General features: G+C 40.9%; 1 protein-coding gene across 5 annotated transcripts in view; it reads left to right on the top strand.

Annotated features, from left to right (window-relative positions):
• GOLM2 (golgi membrane protein 2) overlaps window positions 1-20938 on the top strand; it is a 42451-nt gene that overhangs the window by 5464 nt on the left and 16049 nt on the right. For 4 of the 5 annotated variants that reach the window (XM_075007372.1, XM_075007369.1, XM_075007371.1 and 1 more), the window contains exons 3-8: window positions 4533-4635; window positions 9249-9339; window positions 10924-11074; window positions 11832-11912; window positions 13350-13448; window positions 15864-16046. In XM_075007372.1, the coding sequence (XP_074863473.1) occupies window positions 4533-4635; window positions 9249-9339; window positions 10924-11074; window positions 11832-11912; window positions 13350-13448; window positions 15864-16046 (708 nt within the window). The remainder of the gene's footprint in view (window positions 1-4532; window positions 4636-9248; window positions 9340-10923; window positions 11075-11831; window positions 11913-13349; window positions 13449-15863; window positions 16047-20938) is intronic. The other variant, XM_075007370.1, reaches the window with a different exon arrangement.

The raw sequence follows: 20938 nt of genomic DNA, 5'->3' as shown, positions 1-20938 counted from the left end.
AAATCATTTTCAATGTGAAACGTAATGTAATATTCTACATACCAGTAATATCAAATTAGTATTGAGTAACTTGTCTAGTCTGTAAACATTATGACTAAATTGGGAGTGGGAAGAAAGCTTGTCTGACTCCTGCATAACACAAAATATTATAGAAAAGGAAAAGGACCAGAAAACGCTATCTAGGGTATGTTGTCCTTCTCTTGATGTATATTGGGAAGATAGGTCGCACAGCTGCAATATGTTGCAGTGTTCAGGCCATGGAAGAATCATGAAATAAGCCTTCCCAGTGAAATCTGATCTCATTGCTGCTTGAAGTCCTGTCTGGGCTGGGGAGAGAGAGGATATGTCCTTTCCAACATTGCTATTTTCATTCTCAGGGAGAGATCATACCCAACATGTAGCGTTTCCCTCTGCTGTAGGAAGCACCTGTCCAAGAGCCCTGCTGCTTGAGGAGACTTGTGGATGTGGGTCTGATATCTCACTGGTCTTGGAAGTGCTCTAGCCGGATAGCTCCTGTGAGTCACTGCTAGGCAAGGGAGAAACCAGACTTATCCTTCCATTGCATGGCAGGTGTGTGTATGCGAGTGGAAGAGGGAGACAATCAAAACCACTTTTGGGTACCTTTGGAGTTGGGATCCAACATGGTTACAACACCATGAAATTTCAGATGTAAACAGCTGAAAATCTGATATTGACTAATTAAAAACCATCTGGCCATGAAATAGATCAAAATGGACTGTGAATTTGGGAGAGCCCTAGTAATGTTGACTTACAACTTACTTAGTATGTTGGTTTTCTGTTTAAAGCCATTGAGAGTAATTAATACCAATAAATATGAGTAAGCATTTTTAATCTCCATTTGTGTCTGTAGCATCAAGGCAGAAAAAATTTTAAAATAGCTGCCTTGAAAACTAAAATATATGCTAAATATAGAGGTAGATAGGTATGAAAATATAACATGTATTTTTTTTTTATTTATTGAAGTAAAAGAAGCCCAGAATGTCTCATCTATATCATCAGTCATGGGCTCAGCACCCATTGGGTTCGATGCCTCACTTGCTGTTGCCTTCCATCTTTCCCTGTCCAGTGCAGAGTGGCTTAATTTGATGTGGAGCTAGTCTACAGAATCTACTATATCATCTACCCATTCTCTGTGGTGTCTGCCTCTCCTACTGGAACCACCCATTATGCCAAATACTAGGGTCTTGATTTTTCGTTTGTCTTTCGTTCTGCGAATATGCCCAAATAGCTGTAATTTGCATTGTATAACCTTCTGCAGTAGGTTTTCTTTCACCTTTCTCTTCCTGTGTAATTCCTTATTGGTGACCTTCTGCATCCATCTTGTTCTCAGGATCTTTCTATAACAACTCTCGAATGCCAATATTCTCTTTGAATCTTTCATTATCGTCCATGTCTCACATCCATACAACATGCTGCTGAATACACACATGTTCAAGATGCTCAGCTTAGTTCCTAAGCTAATTGCTTTGCTTTTCCAGATCTTATCCATTGCCTTCAAACTTGCTCTTGTTATTCTAGTTGCTATTTCCTTCTTACAGTCTTGATCATACATTATGTTGCTCCCCAGGTATGTGAACTTCTCTACATTCTCTATTTAAATCCCATCTACACTGATCTTCCTTCTTATTTACTTATCTCCAAATACCATTGTTTGTTTTATCAATGTTCATAATCAGTCCATACCACTTTCCTTCCTCCTTTAGTACCTTCACCATTCTCGCTCGCTTCTCCGCATCTTCCTCGATAACTATATCATCTGTGACCCTCAAGTTGTTAATTCTTTTCCCGTGCATAGATATCCCTTCTACCTCTTCCTTGATCTTGTCCATTGCTCTCTTTAGCTGCGTAATGAAGATACTCAGCGATATCGGATCTCCTTGTCTTGCATCCTACTTGTTCTAAACCACCTTCCCAACTCCCTGCACATTTTCACTGCTGGCTCTGCGTTGTCATTGATATCCTTCAACAATTGTATCAGTCTATCTATTCTGTCTGACTCCAGCACCACCCAAGTCACTTTCTGATCTATACAGTCAAACACCTTCTGAAAATTGACAAGGCAAATGTATGTATTCTTGTTCTTTTGTTGAGCTTTCTCCGCTATCAATCTTAGTGCCAATATTGCTGTATGGTACTTCTATCTTTCCTGAACCCTACTTGCTCGTCTGCTAGATGTTCTTCTATCTGCCATCTTAGTCTCTCCATCAGTATCATCAGCACCTTGCCTAGATGACCCGTTAGGGCAATTGTTCTGTAGTTCTTGCACTCCAGTGTACTTGCTTTCTTGTGTATTGTCACTAGCATGGATCTTACCCATTCCTTAGGTGCCTTTTCTTCTTTGCATACTATATTACATAGTCTCTGTATTTCCTGAATCATATTTTCTCCACTGTGTTTGTTCATCTTTCCCATGATCTTATCATTTCTAGGACTCTTGTTGTTCTGTCATCTTTTCCCTGCTCTTTCTACTGCCTCCTTCAAAATATCAGTCTTGCTCTGAATGCTCTGTGGAGTTATCTCTTTTCAGTTCTTCTATCAGTCTCTCTGAGACACTCTGGTTCAACTGTGCTTTGTATAGATCGGTGCACTATCTTGTCCATTGCTGCACACACTTCTCCTTGTTCATGAGCACCACTTTGTTCTCATTTTTGATCACCGTATGCTTCAGCTGGCACTTTCTATTAATATTCCTAATCCTTTTATGCACCTCCTTGGTTTTACATTCACCGTAATACCTCTCTGTATCTTCACACTGCTCTTCTAACCATTTCACCTTATCCTCTCTGGCCCCTTTCTTTACCTCATTGCATTTCACCCTATATTGCTGTTCTACCGTCTTGGAAACATCCTTTCTGATCTTCAACATTCTCTTCTCTTGGACCAACTTCAGTGTCTCCTGCATAATCCACTTCTTATTGATCTTCTCTTTTTCCAGAACAGTCTGCTCAATTGCCTCCTCTATAGCCATGCCTATCCCCTCGACTCTCTGATCTAGGTCTCTGTGTGTGGCTGCGTTCCTCATCTTCTCTTTGAGTGCTGCTCTGTACGCATTACCTGTTTCTTCCTTGCCTGGCCTTGCCACGTCTCCTCTCTTCTTAAATGTGTCGTACATGGTCTCTTGGGTTTTATTTTGACGTTTGTGATCAGTAGGCTGTGGTCCAAGTCTATATCTGCTCCTTGGAATGTTTGGCAGTGCTGTGCCGATATTACCCATCTTCTTCTTATCAAAATCATATCTGTCATGTTCTTGGACTTCTCATCATTTGATCACCATGTCCAGTTCCTGCAGTTCTTTTGTTGGAATCTTGTTTTACAGATCACCATCTCATGCTCTGTAGCAAACTCTAGTAGTTTCTTGCCTTGTTCATTTCTTTCTCCATATCCAAACCTTCCCATGACTCTCTCCCAATTTATCTCTTCCGATGATCAGCACATCTCTCTTTGGTATTTCCTCCAGCGTCATTGTCAAGTCTTTACAGAATAGCCCAATCTCTTCCTCTGGACTGTCCAACATGGGTGAAGGACCAAATGATTGAGATGTTGAACGGTTTTGCTCTGAATCTCGCTACCATCATTCTTGTACTCACCAGTTTGTATACTAATAATGCTCCTCTAGCTCTTTTGACAAGAAGGAATCTGATTCCTGCCTCATGCTTCGTTTTGTTCCCTGACCAAGTGACTTCACAGCTGCATATCTCTCCCGATGCCATTTTACGTATCTCCGCTAGTCCAAGTATATTGCATCGGTATTTCTCCATCTCCTTCTGAAGCAGCTCTAATTTTCCAGTCACCCGCGGTGTTGGGTCGGTCCACGTTCCAATTGATGGCATATGTATTTGTATTTTTCTTTCGGTAGCCAACTTATCAACCCAACCCCCATCTCTCGATTGGTGTCGCCGGATCTTGTTTGTCTGAGCCGACGTCTTTCATCTTTTAGTCATACTGGCATCAGATTTAATTTTGTGTCAGCACATTTCGTGGTCAGCACATTGTGACTCGTCTGACCAACCCTCCTTTATCCAGGCTTGGGACTGGCATGGAACCTCTAGAGGCTTCGTGTCGGAGTTCCAGAATGTCTGCTGTATGCTAAAGATGGAGCTTATAAAGTGTAAAGTATACTGTATGCAGTATATATTGCTGTATGTTTCAAAATAGGTTGATATATCAGATTAATGTTAATACTGTTTCTGACAAGTATATGCATCATATAGCCCTTCTGAATGAAGCAAATTAAACTTTAACCATATAGTCTTATTGTGAAAGGTAACAAGTAGTATTCTTACCTTTTGAAATAAATGTGTACTAATTGATTTCTAGCTCACATGAATAACTGGCTTGGCACGTTGTGTGGCTATGCAGTGTTTTTTTTTAAAGATTCCATGTGGGAGGGGAATCAATAAATATAGTAGAGATCAGAAAGATTTGAAAATGAGCATGTTTTCTGTAATCAATGGTAAAAGATTGCAAGGGGCCATTTTTCTGCTCACTTTGATTTATGCAATTTGGTTTAGAACAACTAGCAGAATTACGCCAAGAATTCATTCGTCAAGAGGACCAGCTTCATGAGTACAAGAAGAACAATACGCGCCTTGTGAGAAGGCTGGAGTATGAGAGGTATGATGCTTTTGGGTGTTTCTAATAAGCATAGATTCATGCACATTTCTCAAACATGTGAATTCACATTAAAGTGCAAACTAGTCAAATAGATTTTTAATCCTCATGTAGGCCTTAATGTATACAGTAAACCCTTGAGTTACGCAGGGGCTGCATTTCTTCAGCCCCCACTTAACTTGAATTTTTGTGCACGTTGAGGGGAGATGGCCTGGTTCCTGTCTTCCCACTGCTTGCTGGACCTGGGAAACCAGCTGGTTAGTTTTTCAGGTCCAGCAAGTGTCGGGGAGCTGGGAACGAGGCAGCAGCCTGGCTCCCAGCTCCCCTCCACTTGCAGAGAGGGGAAAGGTGGCAGTCTTGGTCAGTTTCCTGGCTCTAGCCAGTGGAGGGGAGCTAGGAACCAGGGAAGCCTGGCTCCCAGCTTACCTCCACTCCTTAGAGCCAGGAAACTAGAAGGCTGCTGCCCCTCTCAGTTTCCTAGCTCTGCAAGCGGAGAGGAGCCAGGCTGCCACCACTCCGTGGACCAAGAAACCTCTTCTGTCAGGAACGGCAGCCTGACTCGCAGCTGCCATCCATGACGGGAGCAGTTTACTGCTCCTGTCAGGGGCAGCAGTCGCATTAACCTGAGATACATGCAACTTGATTGCAGATATCTCGAGGGTTTGCTGTAGGTGATAAACCAAACACATCCTTTTTAATTTAATCCTTTATTTTCTGTGTTTGTATTTTATTGGGAATAGGAAAGTCTCTAGAGAAATGTGACTTCCCCGAATTGTGCTTTTTATTCAGTTTGACTTAAATCTTGTATCCTCTCAAGAAGGAGGCGAGACAATAAAACTACTATATTTAATTCAACAGTGGTCTATTGAAGTATTTAGGACAGGCATGTCAAACTCAAAGCCAATTGATGGCCATGCAAATGAAAACTAATTGTTTTCAGGGCCACCAAAGAAAATGTACTGCTATTGGATTATGCTTTAGATATATTTTATAATTTTCAGGTCTTGTTTGAATATACTACAATAATTTTAATTGAGAATTTAATACTTAATATAGATTTTATTGTTTTATAATAATAGATCATAAAATTTGATGTGAAATTATTTGCTTATAGATAATCTTTAATTTAAATTATAAATGTAAGGTGCTTTTAACTATTTTTTATTATACATAACTTGAAAGCCTGGCACTTGTAGGTTCAGAATGGTTTGCTAGTTTCCTTGTAACTTTCACTTTAACATGTTCCCTTTTAGCTACCATTTGCACTGATTGTGCATTTTATAGTAGGATTTCTGTCTCCCACAACACGTCCCCTGCTGCGTGTATATTCTTCCAGGTGTGAATACAAATTAATAACAAGGCAGACATCACTGCAGTCATTAGATCTCTTGGTAACACCAACTTTAATTCTTATGAATGATCATAAGTGCCATAGGGTCTACTCTGAATTTATATCCAAGGGAGTTCTTTCCTGTCTTCCAACTGAACATACAGCATTTCGGAAATAGTTGGGACAGCTCCAGTTAATCCAAATTAAATTTGTTCGTAAAGTTCAGCATAAAATTCTGTAGTGGTTTGGTTGGGGGAGGAGAAGGAATCTCCGATTATTTAATTTATGCCTGATCTCTTCCTTCTATGCAGCCACACACAGTCTTCCTTGTGAAAGCCAATCAGGATTTAAAAGTCAAAAACCTGTGCAGAGAATGTTTTTAAATGGCTAATAGGGCTTTTCAAAATCTCCCTACTACCACCTGCAAAATGCCACAGAATTTTTTTTAGAAACATAAGGTACTAAGGCAGTGTGTGGAGCTGGACCCGAGTGTGTGTGTGTGTGTGTGTGTGTGTGTGTGTGTGTGTAATAGAAATACTTTTAAAAAAGTTTTCTTGGTGTTTCAAAATCTCAGTGGCAGCCATCTGGCCCAGTTTGAGGATGACTCAGAGCCAAGTGGAATCAGAGGGGCATTTCAGTGCAAAGGTGAGCCTAGCTGAGTGAGCTTCAGGAACTTACCCCCCAATGTGACCCTGACTGGCTGACTGGAGCCCCTAAAACGGTGTCTAATATTGAATGGCCTAAGTGGGCAGGGAGAGGAGAAGGAAATAAAAACCAAGCTAGCAAGTGTAGTGTGGCCACGCAGGGCGTGTGTATAAAGAGAGCACAGCCCATCTGCAGTCACATTCGCGGCGGCTTGACGTATTTCCCTGCTTGGAAAGGAGCTTGTTGATAGAGCCTTTCTGGGGAACAAAGGAGCCAAACAGTGCTTTATCTGACTGGATATTTCAAGGCAAAGTCAGCAGGTCCCTGCCTTGCTCCAACGGGTTGGAAACTGGAGTCTGGCTAGTTCCAGGGAATGTCAAAAGCCTTGAGTGCATTCTTTTGTGAGCGACGAATAGCGCCTTTCTTCCCGAGAGCCAGGGAGCAGGGCTGGGTTTGCAAACACACGCCTCATTTATTTCACTCTTCAAAAGTGTCCCACAATGCAGATTTGCTACAACAGTGGTTCTGCAAAAGGTCCCAGGGCGCGAAGCAAAATAATGTAACCAGGTGGGCCACACTTAATAAAAATGTAGTAGCAGTCTGCAAAAAAAACAAAAAACTGGGCCACACGTTTTATTTAACAGCAACGAAGGGTCCTGTGGCACCTTACAGACTAACAGAAAAGTTTTGAGCATGAGCTTTCGTGAGCACAGACTCACTTCATCAGTTGCTGCATCTGATGAAGTGAGTCTGTGCTGACGAAAGTTCATGCTCAAAACTTTTCTGTTAGTCTGTAAGGTGCCACAGGACCCTTCGTTGCTGTTACAGATCCAGACTAACACGGCTACCCCTCCGATACTTGACGTTTTATTTAGGGTATGTTTATCAAGGTCTTCATGACAGATTTATTTGGTTGGGATTGAGGTAAAAATATTCTACTTGTGTTGAAATTAACTTGAAATGTGTGGTACAAATTTGGAAGAAAAAAAATCAAATATTAGGAAGCAACTCTTCTTCTCTTCTCTCCTCCCCCATTGTAGGGAAGATGGGAATTAGTAAGAATTAGTGCTTTGAGAAGAATAGGGAATTTAGGTTTGTGAGAGACTGTGGAAAGCTGATTTATTTAAATGAAAGGGTTTCTAAAGCTTTATGGTAGAAAATTCAGTGGTCAGTAAACTGATCTTGAATGAACTACTATCACTTGCAAAGATTCTCTTAATGTAGAATTAATAATATTTGATAAGTATACTTGGTACATGTCAACTATATTTGAAACGTTAAAGTTCAAATTCAAGAACTAAGGACTTAAGAAATGCCATAATTGTTTGCCTGTGCTACTGAAATTTGGCCTCCTTGTGCCTGCGAATTGTGTTCATCTTTAGCAACAATCACACTTCTTTTAATACCTTATGTCTCACTTTTCCTAGCCTTTGAAGTTTTTATTCTGCATCCTGAGTGTTTTTATTGTAGTTTTGTGGCTTTCCAAGTTTGTTTTAAATCTAACAAAGCATGCCATTGTATTGCATAATATTGACACTTACTAGTTCATCAGCATGATTTGAAACCTTTAAATCAGTGGTTCCCAGCCTATGGGTCAGGACTCAAACATGGGTCGCAATTAGATTTGTTAAGGGTTGCCAGCACCTCGGAGCAGCATGTGGCTCTTAAAGAAGCCATTTGCAGCTCTTTAACACTGCCACATCCAGCAGCTATCCTCTAGCTATAGAGAAGCAATTATGCATTACAAAGACAGCTTCTCCACCTTTGATATTCATACCCATCCCAGGTAAGTCACTTAATACACTTGCAGTTAGTAATTTTTGCCCCTCCTTCTCCATTCTGACCCCCTTCTGTTCTAAGTAACTGATCTGTCAGTTTTCATTTTTGTCTATAGTTCCGCCTCAGCCCCTGAGTGTGACTCCTCCTAACGCCCCCCCCCAGCTTGAGTGTGACACCCCCCCCTCCCCCCCGCTAGCCTCTGAGTGTGGGGTTTAAGCTGCGGGAGCAGTTTGGGCAGTTTCTCCACCATGACTCAGATCGACTATAACAAAATTAACCATAATAAACGTAGTGTTCTTAATATATTTTCCCTTCTATGAAATAAACAATATGAATATATAAATATGAGGGGGCACAATTTTATATTCTTGCCTCAAGCTCAAAATTAGCTAGTTACAGCACTGTTTCTTCCACCCCCATTTTTGAATTGCTGTGGGTCACCAAGTCTTCCTGAATTGTCAAAGTGGGTACCCATCTGGAAAAGGTTGGGAACTGCTGCTTTAGATCTACTGCACAGGCTCTGTCACTAGAGCCAACAAAGTATCTGCTAGTAGGAGTAGTTTGTTATCCTCTGTGAGGTTGAGCACCTGAAAGGATCTGACACTTGTGAGTTTCGCAGATATTTGTTGATGCCAGAGGAATGGTGAGACAGAGGAGCTCTGTGTTCTTTCCCGGGCCCAGATGTATTCTAGCAATCATGGACCCTTCTGCTCACCCCACCTCTGAAACTTCGGCTTTTTCTGTTCTATCCCAGTTTCTGTGCCTCAAGCTTCTTGTGCCAGTCTGTTTTTGTTTTTCTCTCATGCAATTATGGGAGTCTTGGTGTAATCCAAATCAAACTATTAATCTGCTTCCAATTAAGTTTGCAGTGTGGACAACAAATCAAAGAAATGAGGATGCAACATGAAGAACATATAAAGAAGTTAATGGACCAAGCTGTACAAGAACACAAGGTAAAAACAGGTTTAACCTCTCAAGTTCGGCACCCTGGGGACCTGACCAGTGCCAAATGAGAGAATTTGACAGAATTTGTCTAGAAAGATTATCAGCACTTCCAGTGCTTGCTGGGCTCTTAGAAGACATTTAGGGTAAATTACAGCTAAATAACAGCACAGAACACTGAGAGCCAGGACTGGTGGCTGTAAACAAACTTGGCCACACCCATGAAAAATGGTTATCTGGCTAACTAAAATCATGCCAGATTACAGATTTTGCACGACGAGAGTGTATCGGACTAGAGAGATTCAACTTGTAGTTGTTAAAAATACTGTAATTGACATGGGGAATTTTCATTTCAATTTAAAGATATCATCATCCTGACCAATAAAATTGTAACTAGTTAGGATGTCTGGGACACTGGCTTGGTTTACCAAAATGTTATATTTTAATCATTTTGTTTTATTTCTAAACGTACATTTAAGGTCTGTCTTGTGAATCTGCAGCGCCAGAAATGCTAGCTGAATCTTATAGTGGAGCTGGATGCTAGATTTTACCAATGAGATATGCATTGTAATTGTTGGTCTAAGACCTATGTGTGCCTCCAGTCAGAAGTTACCAGAATGATAGAACACATAGTACATTATAAAAAATTTAAAACTGTTTGTAGTGTTTACTATAAATATAGTACAAACAAAACATGCGTATTATGCGAGAACCATGGTATTCTTGGTATTCTACTTTGATGACTATATCTCTTTGTAAGTTCTGCCATTCCAAATCCTTGCCAGTAAAAGCTTTGTATCAACTACACAGTCTTCCATTTTCTCTTGAGATATAAATGTAATGGCATGTTTTCAACCAGGCAGCAGCCTAGCAACGCTATTTGTGAGTGAAATTCATGTCTGTAAAATGATCTTTAGGTACTAATCTGAGTAGTTGCACCATATTTAATATGTACCTTTGGTCAGGTAGAGGTGTAATTACTCAGATTTGCTCCCTTATTTCATTCTGGGTATATAAATTGTTCTTGAAAAAGAGAATTACTTAATTGATATCTGTGTGAACCAGTTAATATCTGTCTTGCTGTAAATGGGAGACATTGCCTTGGGGCACAAGGTATCCAGGAATCCGTGCCCCTGTGATGACCCCTGTTGGGCACCGAGAAATGTGGTCAAGATGGGCCTTTTGCAAGCCATAAGCTTAGATTCATTCAGAGACCTCAGTATTTGTGTTTGAACTCTGATTTTTTTGTTGCCCTGAGACAGAGTTTTTGTTCTTACAATGTTTTTGAATTGGCACTTCTTTCTAATGGAGCCAGGTGCTCCACAACTGCAGGAATAGACTCCTGTTTGGAGAGCAGGATGTATACCTGGCAGATGCTGGTCTGTACTGGGTTTGTCTTGTTCTCTGCCATGTTCTCCAATGTTCAGAAAACTTAAGTGCTTGGAGCTAACCCTTCTCCCTAAGGCAATAAGATACAGGCCTGAGAACTTGGCAAGATATGTTCAAACAAACTTAGTGGTAAGGCAAGTGAGTGATTTTCCCCCCCCACCCCCCCTTTTTAAGTGGCACCTTTATTAACAGTTAATCTGTTTTAGAAACAGGATGTACACAGAATCCAGGCAAAGCAAGACATCGACCTGGATTTGAATGACAATCAAGTGGTATCTAAGACTATTCCAGAGACAGATGAGAAAAATGTAATAAAGAATGAAGAACCGTCAAGCAACCACATACCTAATGGTAAAGGTATTTCATTTTGCATCACTTGGGATAAATATGCATTACTTTTGTTCTATGCCTCCCCATCAAACAGAATATATGTTTTAAAAATGGGATAGTCTGCCTTCACTGGGTATTCTAATTACATGATGCCCTTGTCTGCCTCAGCATGGCGGGAAAAAGCTGAGTTTGAAATCCAGTCTGCCCTTTCATTGGTGCCTCCAGAACAGAGTTGAGGACCAGTAGCAGGGCAGCATGTGGAATCTTGTGCAGTTATTGCTAATACGCTGTCTGGTCAGTGGATAACTGACTTGATTCCAGAACAACAAGAAGTCTTGTGGCACCTTATAGACTGACAGATATTTTGGAGCATAAGCTTTCATGTGCAAAGACCCGCTTCACTCATGCATCTGATGGGGAGGGTGGTTTTTGGGGCGGGGGGAGGAGAGGTATTTAAAGAGTGGGGTCCCAGTACGAGGGAGGGCCAGAGCTGACGAGGGCTATTCAGCAAAGTGGCAATGGCCCAGTATCAACAGTGTTTATCAAAAGAGGAAAAAACAAGTCAGATCAGACAGGGGGATGTGGGCCTTTGTCAGAGTCTAATGGGGAGATATTAGCACCCAGTTAGTCTATAAAGGTGTGACAAGACTTCTTGTTGTTCTCGAAGCTACGGACTAACACGGCTACCTCTCTGTGACTTGATTCCAGTGCCTTCACCAATACTAAATTCACTATTAAAGTCAAAAGTATGACACAGAAGAACTTAATGTTTTTATTTTGACAGAGAAAATCAAACCAGGAGGTGATGCAGGCATGCCTGGAATAGAAGAGAATGATCCGGCTAAAGCTGACGATAATCCTACTGGTTGGAAAAATCATGTTCTAATTTTGTAGAATATTAGCAAGGCCTGCCCTTCTGTGGCAAGGGAGTAGGGGCAACTGGTGTGTAAGGCAGGAGGAGGGGCAGGGACAACTGGTGCCTGTGTGGAGGCATTGGTGGGAGGTCCTGCGTTAGGCAACGGGCAGCCAGTGAGCTCCTGGCTTGGTAATGTGGCCGGTCTGATACCCACCGCGTTTTGGAGGGGAATAGGGGGATAAACTGGCACAGAGTGTGTGGGCCGGGCAAGACTCACCTTTGGTGGCTCCAGGGGCACAGGCTGAGGGCAGCACAAGAAGAGAGCACATGTGGCCAGGTTTTATGCCAGCTCAGAGTAGTTGCACCCTGGCTGTGGACTGGCAGCCACTGGTCTCCTGCTCTGCCGGTGGCCCATTGTGGCCAGAACTCATGGTCCCTGCTACTGGCCAGCAGCAAGGGAGAGCCCAGCTGAGACATGGGTCTGGGTAGCTAGCCCTCTCAGGGAGGAGCCTGGGGCAAAGCAGGGAATGGGGGTTCTCTGGGTGCTGTACACCTGGACCCCCCACCACCACATGAGACTGGTAGGAACCTTGGGGGTGGTGTGCAATCCCTACCCGCCCTTGTTCCCACCAGCCCTGCTCAATAGGGTGACCCCACCTGCCCTTCTGGGTGGCCTTTCCTGACACAGGCACCAGTCACCTCTGGGTTGTATCCTCCTCCTCCTCCCCCCACTGCCAGCTGCAGACACTGGGGCTCTGTGCGACTACGGTGGGATACCCGAGGAAACGGGCTGGCCATGAGCTGGAGGGGACAGTGGAGGGACTGCAGGATCATACAGGTGTAGTGGGAATATGGGAAGGGGAATGTTGGGAGTGTTCACGTTGACTACAGTTCAATGTGTGAAGAGACAGGCTGGTGACAGTTGGGGGTGGGCAGTGGGAGGGTCTGGGGACATGGGGAGGAAGCACAGAGGTGTAGCAGAAAGAGGGGGAAGAGGAGGGGCTGCAGTCAGGGGGAGGAATGCTTATGCTGATTACAGTGGGATGGAGGGAGGGACGCCTCTCCTTTTATAATACCATAGATTGTTCTTTGGTATAATTCCAATTTAAATATGTGAAGTGTTAGGCAGACAATTACTCAGATGGTCCAGATAATTTAAAACCCATGAGTGTTAGTAGTTGTGTGTCACTACAGAAGTTTTGCGAGAAAACACTGATACTTTTGTAGAAGGTAAAAATGTCAAGTGCTTAAATCAGTGGGAATTAAGTTGCTTGGTCAGTCAAGCTCCTTTGGAAACTTTTCACACAAGTTTTAATTTCTCATTTCTAGCACTGGGATTTTAAAAGGAAATTTGGTGTAAGCAGAACTTAGTTAAACTAAAGCATAGAATATAATGATGGTTCTGTTGGACAAAACTCTTAGTATGAATCCATTTCTTTTCTTTAGCTTTAAAGAAGCCCATTATTTTAACTTCTCAAAGTGAAGATCATCAACCCAATATGAATCTTCTGACTGTACAGCCCCATATGCCAAATATGGCTCCAGGTACGAAATCTTAAGAGGTGGTATTTCAAACTCTCGTAAGATTTCATTCAATAGCTAATTGAAATAAATGGGACAAGGATTTCACTTTCTGAAAGGATTCTTTGCTCCTTATGCATGTGTCTGCCATCCTATTTGTAGTGGCTTTGCTTTTCCATTAAGGTTGTCATATGGTTAAAGACACAATTAATCACAGATTTAAGAAAAGTCTCAGTCTCAGTTTTAATTGCACAATTAATAATAGACTACCAATTTAAACAGTTATTATTATTACAAATATTTGCACTGCAAAAAACAAATGATTGTTCAGTTCATTTCATACAAGTCTCCTCAGTCCTTTTCCTTTTTCAGCCAATTGTCAAGACAAACAAGTTTGTTTACATTTACAGGAGATAAGGCTGCCTGCTTCTGTAGGTTGCACCTTCTAAAACTGGCACTCTCTGGTCCAGCAACATCTCTGGTGTGGCAGGACCCAGTATGCTCCTGGACTAGAGAGCTGGGACGGGGAACAAGCTGGATATGGTGTCCCGCAGTGGCTATGCCACCGGCAGCCAGGGAGCAGAGCCTGGTGGCATTAACCTCCCTTGGTCCAGCAAAATCTCTCATTCAGTACCACTCCGGTCCCAAAGGTGCCAGACCAGGGAGATGCAACCTATTTTTACAATGTCACCTGAAAGGGAGAACAGGCATTCTTATAGCAGTGTTGTAGTCCGTATACTTATCTGCCAGGTTTGCTAGACGTTTGTATGACACTTAATGTTTCAACTTGTAGTCTCTGAAGTTTTACATTGTTTTGTTTTTGAGTGCAGTTATGTAAAATAAATAAAAATTCTATATTTTGTAAGCTCTTTCATGGTAGAGTTTGCACTGCAGTACTTGTATGGTGTGAAATGAAAAAAAATCATTTTTGCAAGAAATATTTGTAATAAAAAACTAATGAAGTGAGCACTGTACACTTTGTATTCTGTGTGGTAGTTGAAATCGATATATTTGAAAATGTAGAAAAGCCATCAGAAATACTTATTATAAATTTAAATTTAGTATTCTGTTTTTAACAGAGCAATTAAAGCCACGATTAATCACGATTATTTTTAATCAAGTTAATGTGTTTTGCGTTAATTGCTTGAGTTAACTGCAATTAATTAGTAAGTAATTTAAATCATTACTATTGAAATAATAAATGCTGTACAATATATATTAATTAATAATCCTGGATGGAATGCATGGTTGGGGAGGAGCTTAGCATAATTCTGTGATTGTGGAGTAAAACCTTTTCATACACATTGAAATATGATCGAGAGGTAGCCAAGTTAGTCTGTTGTTCTATCAAAACAAAAAAGCAGTCATGTATCACTTTAAAGACCTAACAAAATAATTTACTAGGTGATGAGCTTTCGTGGGACAAACCCACTTCTTCAGATCATACTCTTACCAGAACAGCCTCAATATATAAAGCACAGAGGTCCATAAAATTATCAGGGTAGACAAGTCAGAAAAACTGTTACAAGGCTGGCAAATCAGAAGAGCAAAGAGGTGGCGGGGAGAGGAAGTTGAGTCAGATAAAACATTGAAGTATGTACAAGAGCCTTTATAATGGGTCAGGTAATTGCTGTCCGTGTTCAAACCATGGGTTAATGTGTCAAATTTGAATATCAGTGTTAGTTCTGAGCATTCTCTCTGTAGATGGTTGTTAAAATCCCTTTTCAGTACAACACAAACTCTCAGATCTTTAACAGAATGGCCCACTCTATTAAAGTGCTGGCTGGTACGTTTGTGTATTTGGAGATTTTTTATGTCTGTTCTATAGCCATTCATTCTTTGTCGAACAGTGTTTACAGTCTGTCCTACACACATGGTGTGTGGGCATTGTTGGCACATGATGGTATGTATGATATTAGCTGAGGAACAGGAGAATGTGCCAGTGATTCTGTAATTAATGTAACAAATATTGAGTCTGTTCTGGTCTGGATATGGTCTGAAGAAGTGGGTCTGTCCCACGAAAGCTCACCTAATAAACTATTTTGCTAGTCTTTAAAGTGCTACTTGACTGCTTTTTGTTTTGATAGTGTAATTAATGTGGTTAGGTCCAGTGATGGTATCTCCAGACTAGATATCTTTGGACCTCTTCTTGATATCTTGAGTCTGTTCTGGTACAGCTATGATCTCAAGAAGTGGGTCTGCTCCACAAGAGCTCATCACCTAATAAATTAGTTTGTTAGTCTTTGAAGTGCTACTGGACTGCTTTTTTGTTCTTACATTGAAATATATCTGAGTGAAGGTTTCAGTGTCTTATTCTCTTCGTTCATTGAAGTATGGACTATGCGGAATTCTTTGTAGAGGGGGCTTTGTAAGTTTCCTTTTACATGATATGGAAGTAAATTTAAAAAGGCAAAATAACACTTTTTTCCCATGTTGTAGCTTTAAATGCTGAGGATGAAGAAAATGTTAATATTGTGAAGCAGATACCTCCAAATCCTCCTCAGCTCTTGAATCCTGAGCAAAACTTGGAAAGTAAAAAAGAACTTGAAAACAAAATTGAAGCAGAATTTGAAAAAAAACATTCAAACAGTCGAGTTGGTGACTTCCAGAAGATGAAGCAAAGTAAGTTTTTCGTTACCATTTTACTTGAATATTGTGGGTTTCACGTATGTCTTTTCATGTTGTATCTGTTGCACAAACACATATTTAAAAAAAAAAATACCAACTGCATGGGCTGGCCTTATTGAAATTAAATATGCAGAAAATTTAAATGTAAAGATACCAGTTCATAAAGTACTTTCTTAGACTATAGCATGCCAGTGTTGAAAGAGATGAAGTATCCAACTGTATGGGTATTATAAATCTAAATTTTGTCATATTGTTAATTAAAATATAGCAAGTATGAAGAGATTCCATCAAATTATGAAAATCTGTCGGTATGTTGAAGTGGACAGCTTGTTTATATCTACTCAGTTTTGATCTTATTTTTCTTAGTGGTTGTGTCTTGAACACTGTTACAAAAGAAATCACTTGGTAGTATGATGGGGGAGGCAATTGAGTTGGTTTGGTTGCTTTTTGCATATTGTTCGGAAGCTTCTTCTGTTCTAAATGTATCCTTCAGAAAAAAATCCCGTTTATAGCCTTATATCTGTATTTGCATTTTTTTTAAACTTCTGACAGCAGTAACTTCTATTTAATGAGCAGAATGAGTTGTCCTGCCAAGGATGGGTTAATGGGCAGAGTGGTTGTGAAACACAGTAACACAGAGGAAGCCCTGCTAGTCTATACACTATCAAAACAAAAAGCAGTCAAGTAGCACTTTAAAGACTAGCAAAATAATTTATTAGGTGAGCTTTCGTGGGACAGACCCAGTTCTTCAGACCATAGCCAGACCAGAAAGGTGCATCACAAATACAGTTTCATATGGGCCTGTGGTTTATCATATGGACAGCATGTTGTGTGTTAGACAAAGTACATTTTATTTTTTCTCTTTAAATACTAGTTTTTAGCCTTTTGAAACATCAAGATTTTCATATTAGCCTTGAAGAGTCTGCTTTTCAGTAAAGGGTTCAACCTCTTAAATCCGGAATTCTCTCATCTGGCAACATCCATAGTCCAGCATGGCCACACATGTCGCATGACCAGAAAATCCTGGGGCTGGGGCAGGACCTGCATCAATGTGGCAGGGACTGGGGCCAGAGCTGGAGCACGGGGCTGAGGTCAGAGCCCCACTGAGCCACCTCGGGAGGAGGGACCAGGAGCCAGTGGTCAACACCAGGATCCTGGTGGCTGGGGAACTGGTTGGTGAGCAGTGGATCTGAGAAACTGGGGAGCTGGTAGGAAGCTGACCAGGAAACCACAGACTGGGAACTAGAGGGACTGGAAAGCTGCAGGCTAGGGAGCCGCTGGAGAGCCATGGGGTGGGAGCAGCCAAGGAACTGTGGAGCCAGGGACCCAGCAGGAAGTCTTAATTGGCTGGGTTATTTTTTCAAGACAAAATTTCAACTTTTTAAGAACTACTTGATTACAGTTCCTTTGGAGGTGAAAAAAAGGCTAGTTGAAGAGTAACTTTAGCATTGTATTAAATTTTGTCATCTTTTCCTTGGAAGACTTTTTTACTGTTTATATTTAGTAGTTTTAGAAGTTCAAGGTTGCACTAGCATGAGTACTTACATTGACTTATATATTTCATCCAGGTCTTACATTCTTATATCAAAACAAAGCTGTTCACACTTTTCAGATGAAAAGTTCTATGTACTGGGTAGGTTTTGTACTTTTCAAATACCAGATTTGTGGGTGATTTTTTTTACAAAAAATCAAACTTTTTTTTTTTTTTTTCAGTTGAAAATCATTCTGTGAACATAGATTTAAAAAGAATAAGTGACTTACAGAAACTTTTGTTTAGCATTGGTGCTTTAAAAGCACATTATCCAAATGGTGAGCATGCTATTCATGGAAGAAACAAAGAACAAGTTTTTGTGAACAGACATTCTTAACTCTACTTCTGAATGTGAAATTTTTAGAACAGTGAAAATAAACTTGTCTAAAGTAAGTGTTAATCACGTGGTTTGCTTAACAGCAGATAAGTTAGAGGTAGAATGATGAAATATTTTTAAGCATGCAGAATCAATTAAATGAAACAAACTGACTTTGATTCATAGTAATTATTTTGGACACTTAACAAAATGTTTACTGTACAAACTTCATTCTATAGTGTATTGTTTATCATTTTAGAAGGGAGAAATAGGTAAAGGTAGTGAAATATTTAGTTTATAGAATGCTCGTGCTGATCCTTTTTTTTTTTTTTTTTTTTTTTTCCCCCCCCCTTACTTTCTGGAAGCGGATGCTGTTGTTACAGAAGTCCACAAAGAACAGCTACTTACCCTAACACAGCCATACTTTCTTTTTTCACTTATTCGTCCACGTGTATTCCAGCTTTCATGATTTTCAAGCAGCGAATTTACATTCGTTGTCTACTGAAAAATGATTGTACCATAGCTCTGCTAAAGTAGGTGCCAGAGCTTGAGCTCTCTACCAAGGATTAGTGCTGGGTATAAAGATGGTACAAACCAAACTCCAATTTCACATGTGTGGAGCACGTACCTGAAACACCCCAGTGAAGCTGCTTGCATTCTGGTAAAGTGGATTTTGATTCATGTAGGTGTGTCCCAGTGTTTTACATCATAACATTCTAATGCAGTTCAGAACCTGTATTAGATAGCATTTGGTGAGCAATCAGCTGTCCTCTTACTCTGTCAAATGCCAGAAATACTCTTGGTGAATTCCTGAATGTCCTTGTGTACTCCAAACCGGGGCTGGATTATTCATTAGGTACGATAGGTACATTGCCTAGGTCCTTCAAAAAGTTTATGGCTTTAAAAAACAAAACAAAACAAAACAAAACAAAACCTTCGTTGATTCAAAAATCAGATAATTGCTAAATGAATTTAATTTTCTATCTGTAGTCAACATACAGGTCGCACATACAATTAAATATTTACTTTGCAACTTTTTGCTAGCAAAATCAGTTTGTTGTCAAATGCTGTTTTTCTCAAAAGCTCATTCTCAGTTGAAAGTCATAAAAGTGAACACAGTAATTTCTGTCTCATGGTAAACCAAAGACAGGCTTTTTTTATACATTTGAACTTTGGAAAAAGCTCTCCTTCACAGTTCTCAAGATGGTGAAATATATTCTGAAAGCAGTTGTCTGCTATTTGTGTTCTGTTACTTTCTGCCACAGATTTCTTCTCTGCATTTATATGTGAGAACAGAAATTCATTCATAAATGCATGTTGAAGATCTGATGGATAGATATATGTCAACTAATACCCTAGGTTTAGAGGTGACTTCATCACTGGAAGGTAGGGGAGTTAGGAAGCTTCGATCTCCTGGCTAGGCATTCTGCAGAGGACTAGTCTAATAACAGCTGGGTTTTGCTGCAGTTTCATGTGAAAAACCCAGCAATCTCCTCCAGCCTGCTGGACTAGGAGGGGTGGGGGAGGAGACTTCATGGGGCAGGTGAGAAAAGTAGAGGGTAGGTAGGTGCTGGCATTGGTGTGGTGGGGGAGGGGAGTTTGTTTGTGGTATGGCCTCCTGTCCAGTCTCCTGTCTGATGCCTGCAACTCAGATAAACAGGATTCTGCCCCCTCCCCCAGGTGTGCTAGGGCCGAGGAGAACAGACTACATAGAGGTAGATGGAGGCGGGGAAGGGGGTTGGTTGATGCTGGTGTCTGTGTGGTGAGATGCGGGGAAGGGGGTTGGTTGATGCTGGTGTCTGTGTGGTGAGATGCGGGGAGGGGTATTTTTTGGGCATGTCCTGACTTACTCCTGTCTGGGTTGCAGCTTCTGGTGCAGGTGGAGAGACATAAGACTCTCCCCTTAGCTGGGGACGAGAAAACAGGCTGCGTGCGGGAGGGAGTGCCCAAATTTCAGGAGGGTTATGCTGGCATGCTGAGGCATGGGAGACATGGTTCTATGTGAGATAAGGCACTGCTCTGGAAACTGTCTCATTAATTCATTATAGGAGGCTTAGACCAAGTATATCTTCCCTTTTCTTGTTAATGCTGGAATGAGTGGGAGTGGGTATTAATTACCAACTGACTGACTGGTATAATTACAAGATCTGAAATATGGCAAGAATAATATGATGAGGGGAATTATAATGTAGTATGCTGCTATTTTCCATGGTTAGACTTGCAGAGCAAAGACAAAATGGTGAATCCTCGGCAGTTCTAGACCAATATATTTTTCACCTAACGCCAAGAAGGACAGACAAAGTTTTTGGCCATGGTGAGTTTATCAGGTGGCCCACTTTCTGACAATGTTAGAAAGCCTGGGCTAAAATGTAGTTTGTGTGGAAGGAGACACATCCGGAACAGAGAAATAAAGAGGGAGATTCTGCATTAGCAGATATTATTGCAGGATCTGACTTCACTTGTACTGATGTTTTTCTGTTGTAAAACAAGCTGTTCTTGTGCACAAGGATTCAGGCTTTAGTGAGTAAGGCTCAATACATTTGACACACGGTTGTCAAGTTACCAGCTGTGCAGGGCAATGCATTGTTTTGTGGCTTTTACAGTCTTTAGTGGCAACATTACCTTCCCCTTATCAGCCGATTAACTTCAGGTACATCCAAAGTATATGTCAAAGCTGCTGTAATTTGTTAGAATGAAGTACCATGAATTGCTCATACAGTGTGCCACTTTCCAGAGCAAAAATTAAAGTGGGCAATTTTAGATGTATAGGCAATAGAGCATTTCTCCCTTATATATTTACAAACAAAATTTAAAGGTCTACAATTATAAGTGCTTAGGGCTTCGAGGACCTTAATCCAGGGTCCTTGAAGGGTGCATCCTCAGTGGTCATTTGGGCCTCCATCAGAATGCTAGACAGTTGCAGCTAAGATGCTCTGATTGTAGCAGTAGTTTGCCATGGTGCTTGTTAACATCTAAAATATTTGTAAGGTGATGCAAGTTACCATTTGCTCCTCATAAATTCCTCTGTATTCTCTGGAG

This window comes from Carettochelys insculpta, chromosome 12 (assembly GCF_033958435.1).
Source record: "Carettochelys insculpta isolate YL-2023 chromosome 12, ASM3395843v1, whole genome shotgun sequence".
Classification (NCBI taxonomy): domain Eukaryota; kingdom Metazoa; phylum Chordata; order Testudines; family Carettochelyidae; genus Carettochelys; species Carettochelys insculpta.
Note: the sequence above shows the minus strand (reverse complement) of the source record. Positions and strands in the feature narration are given on the sequence as shown.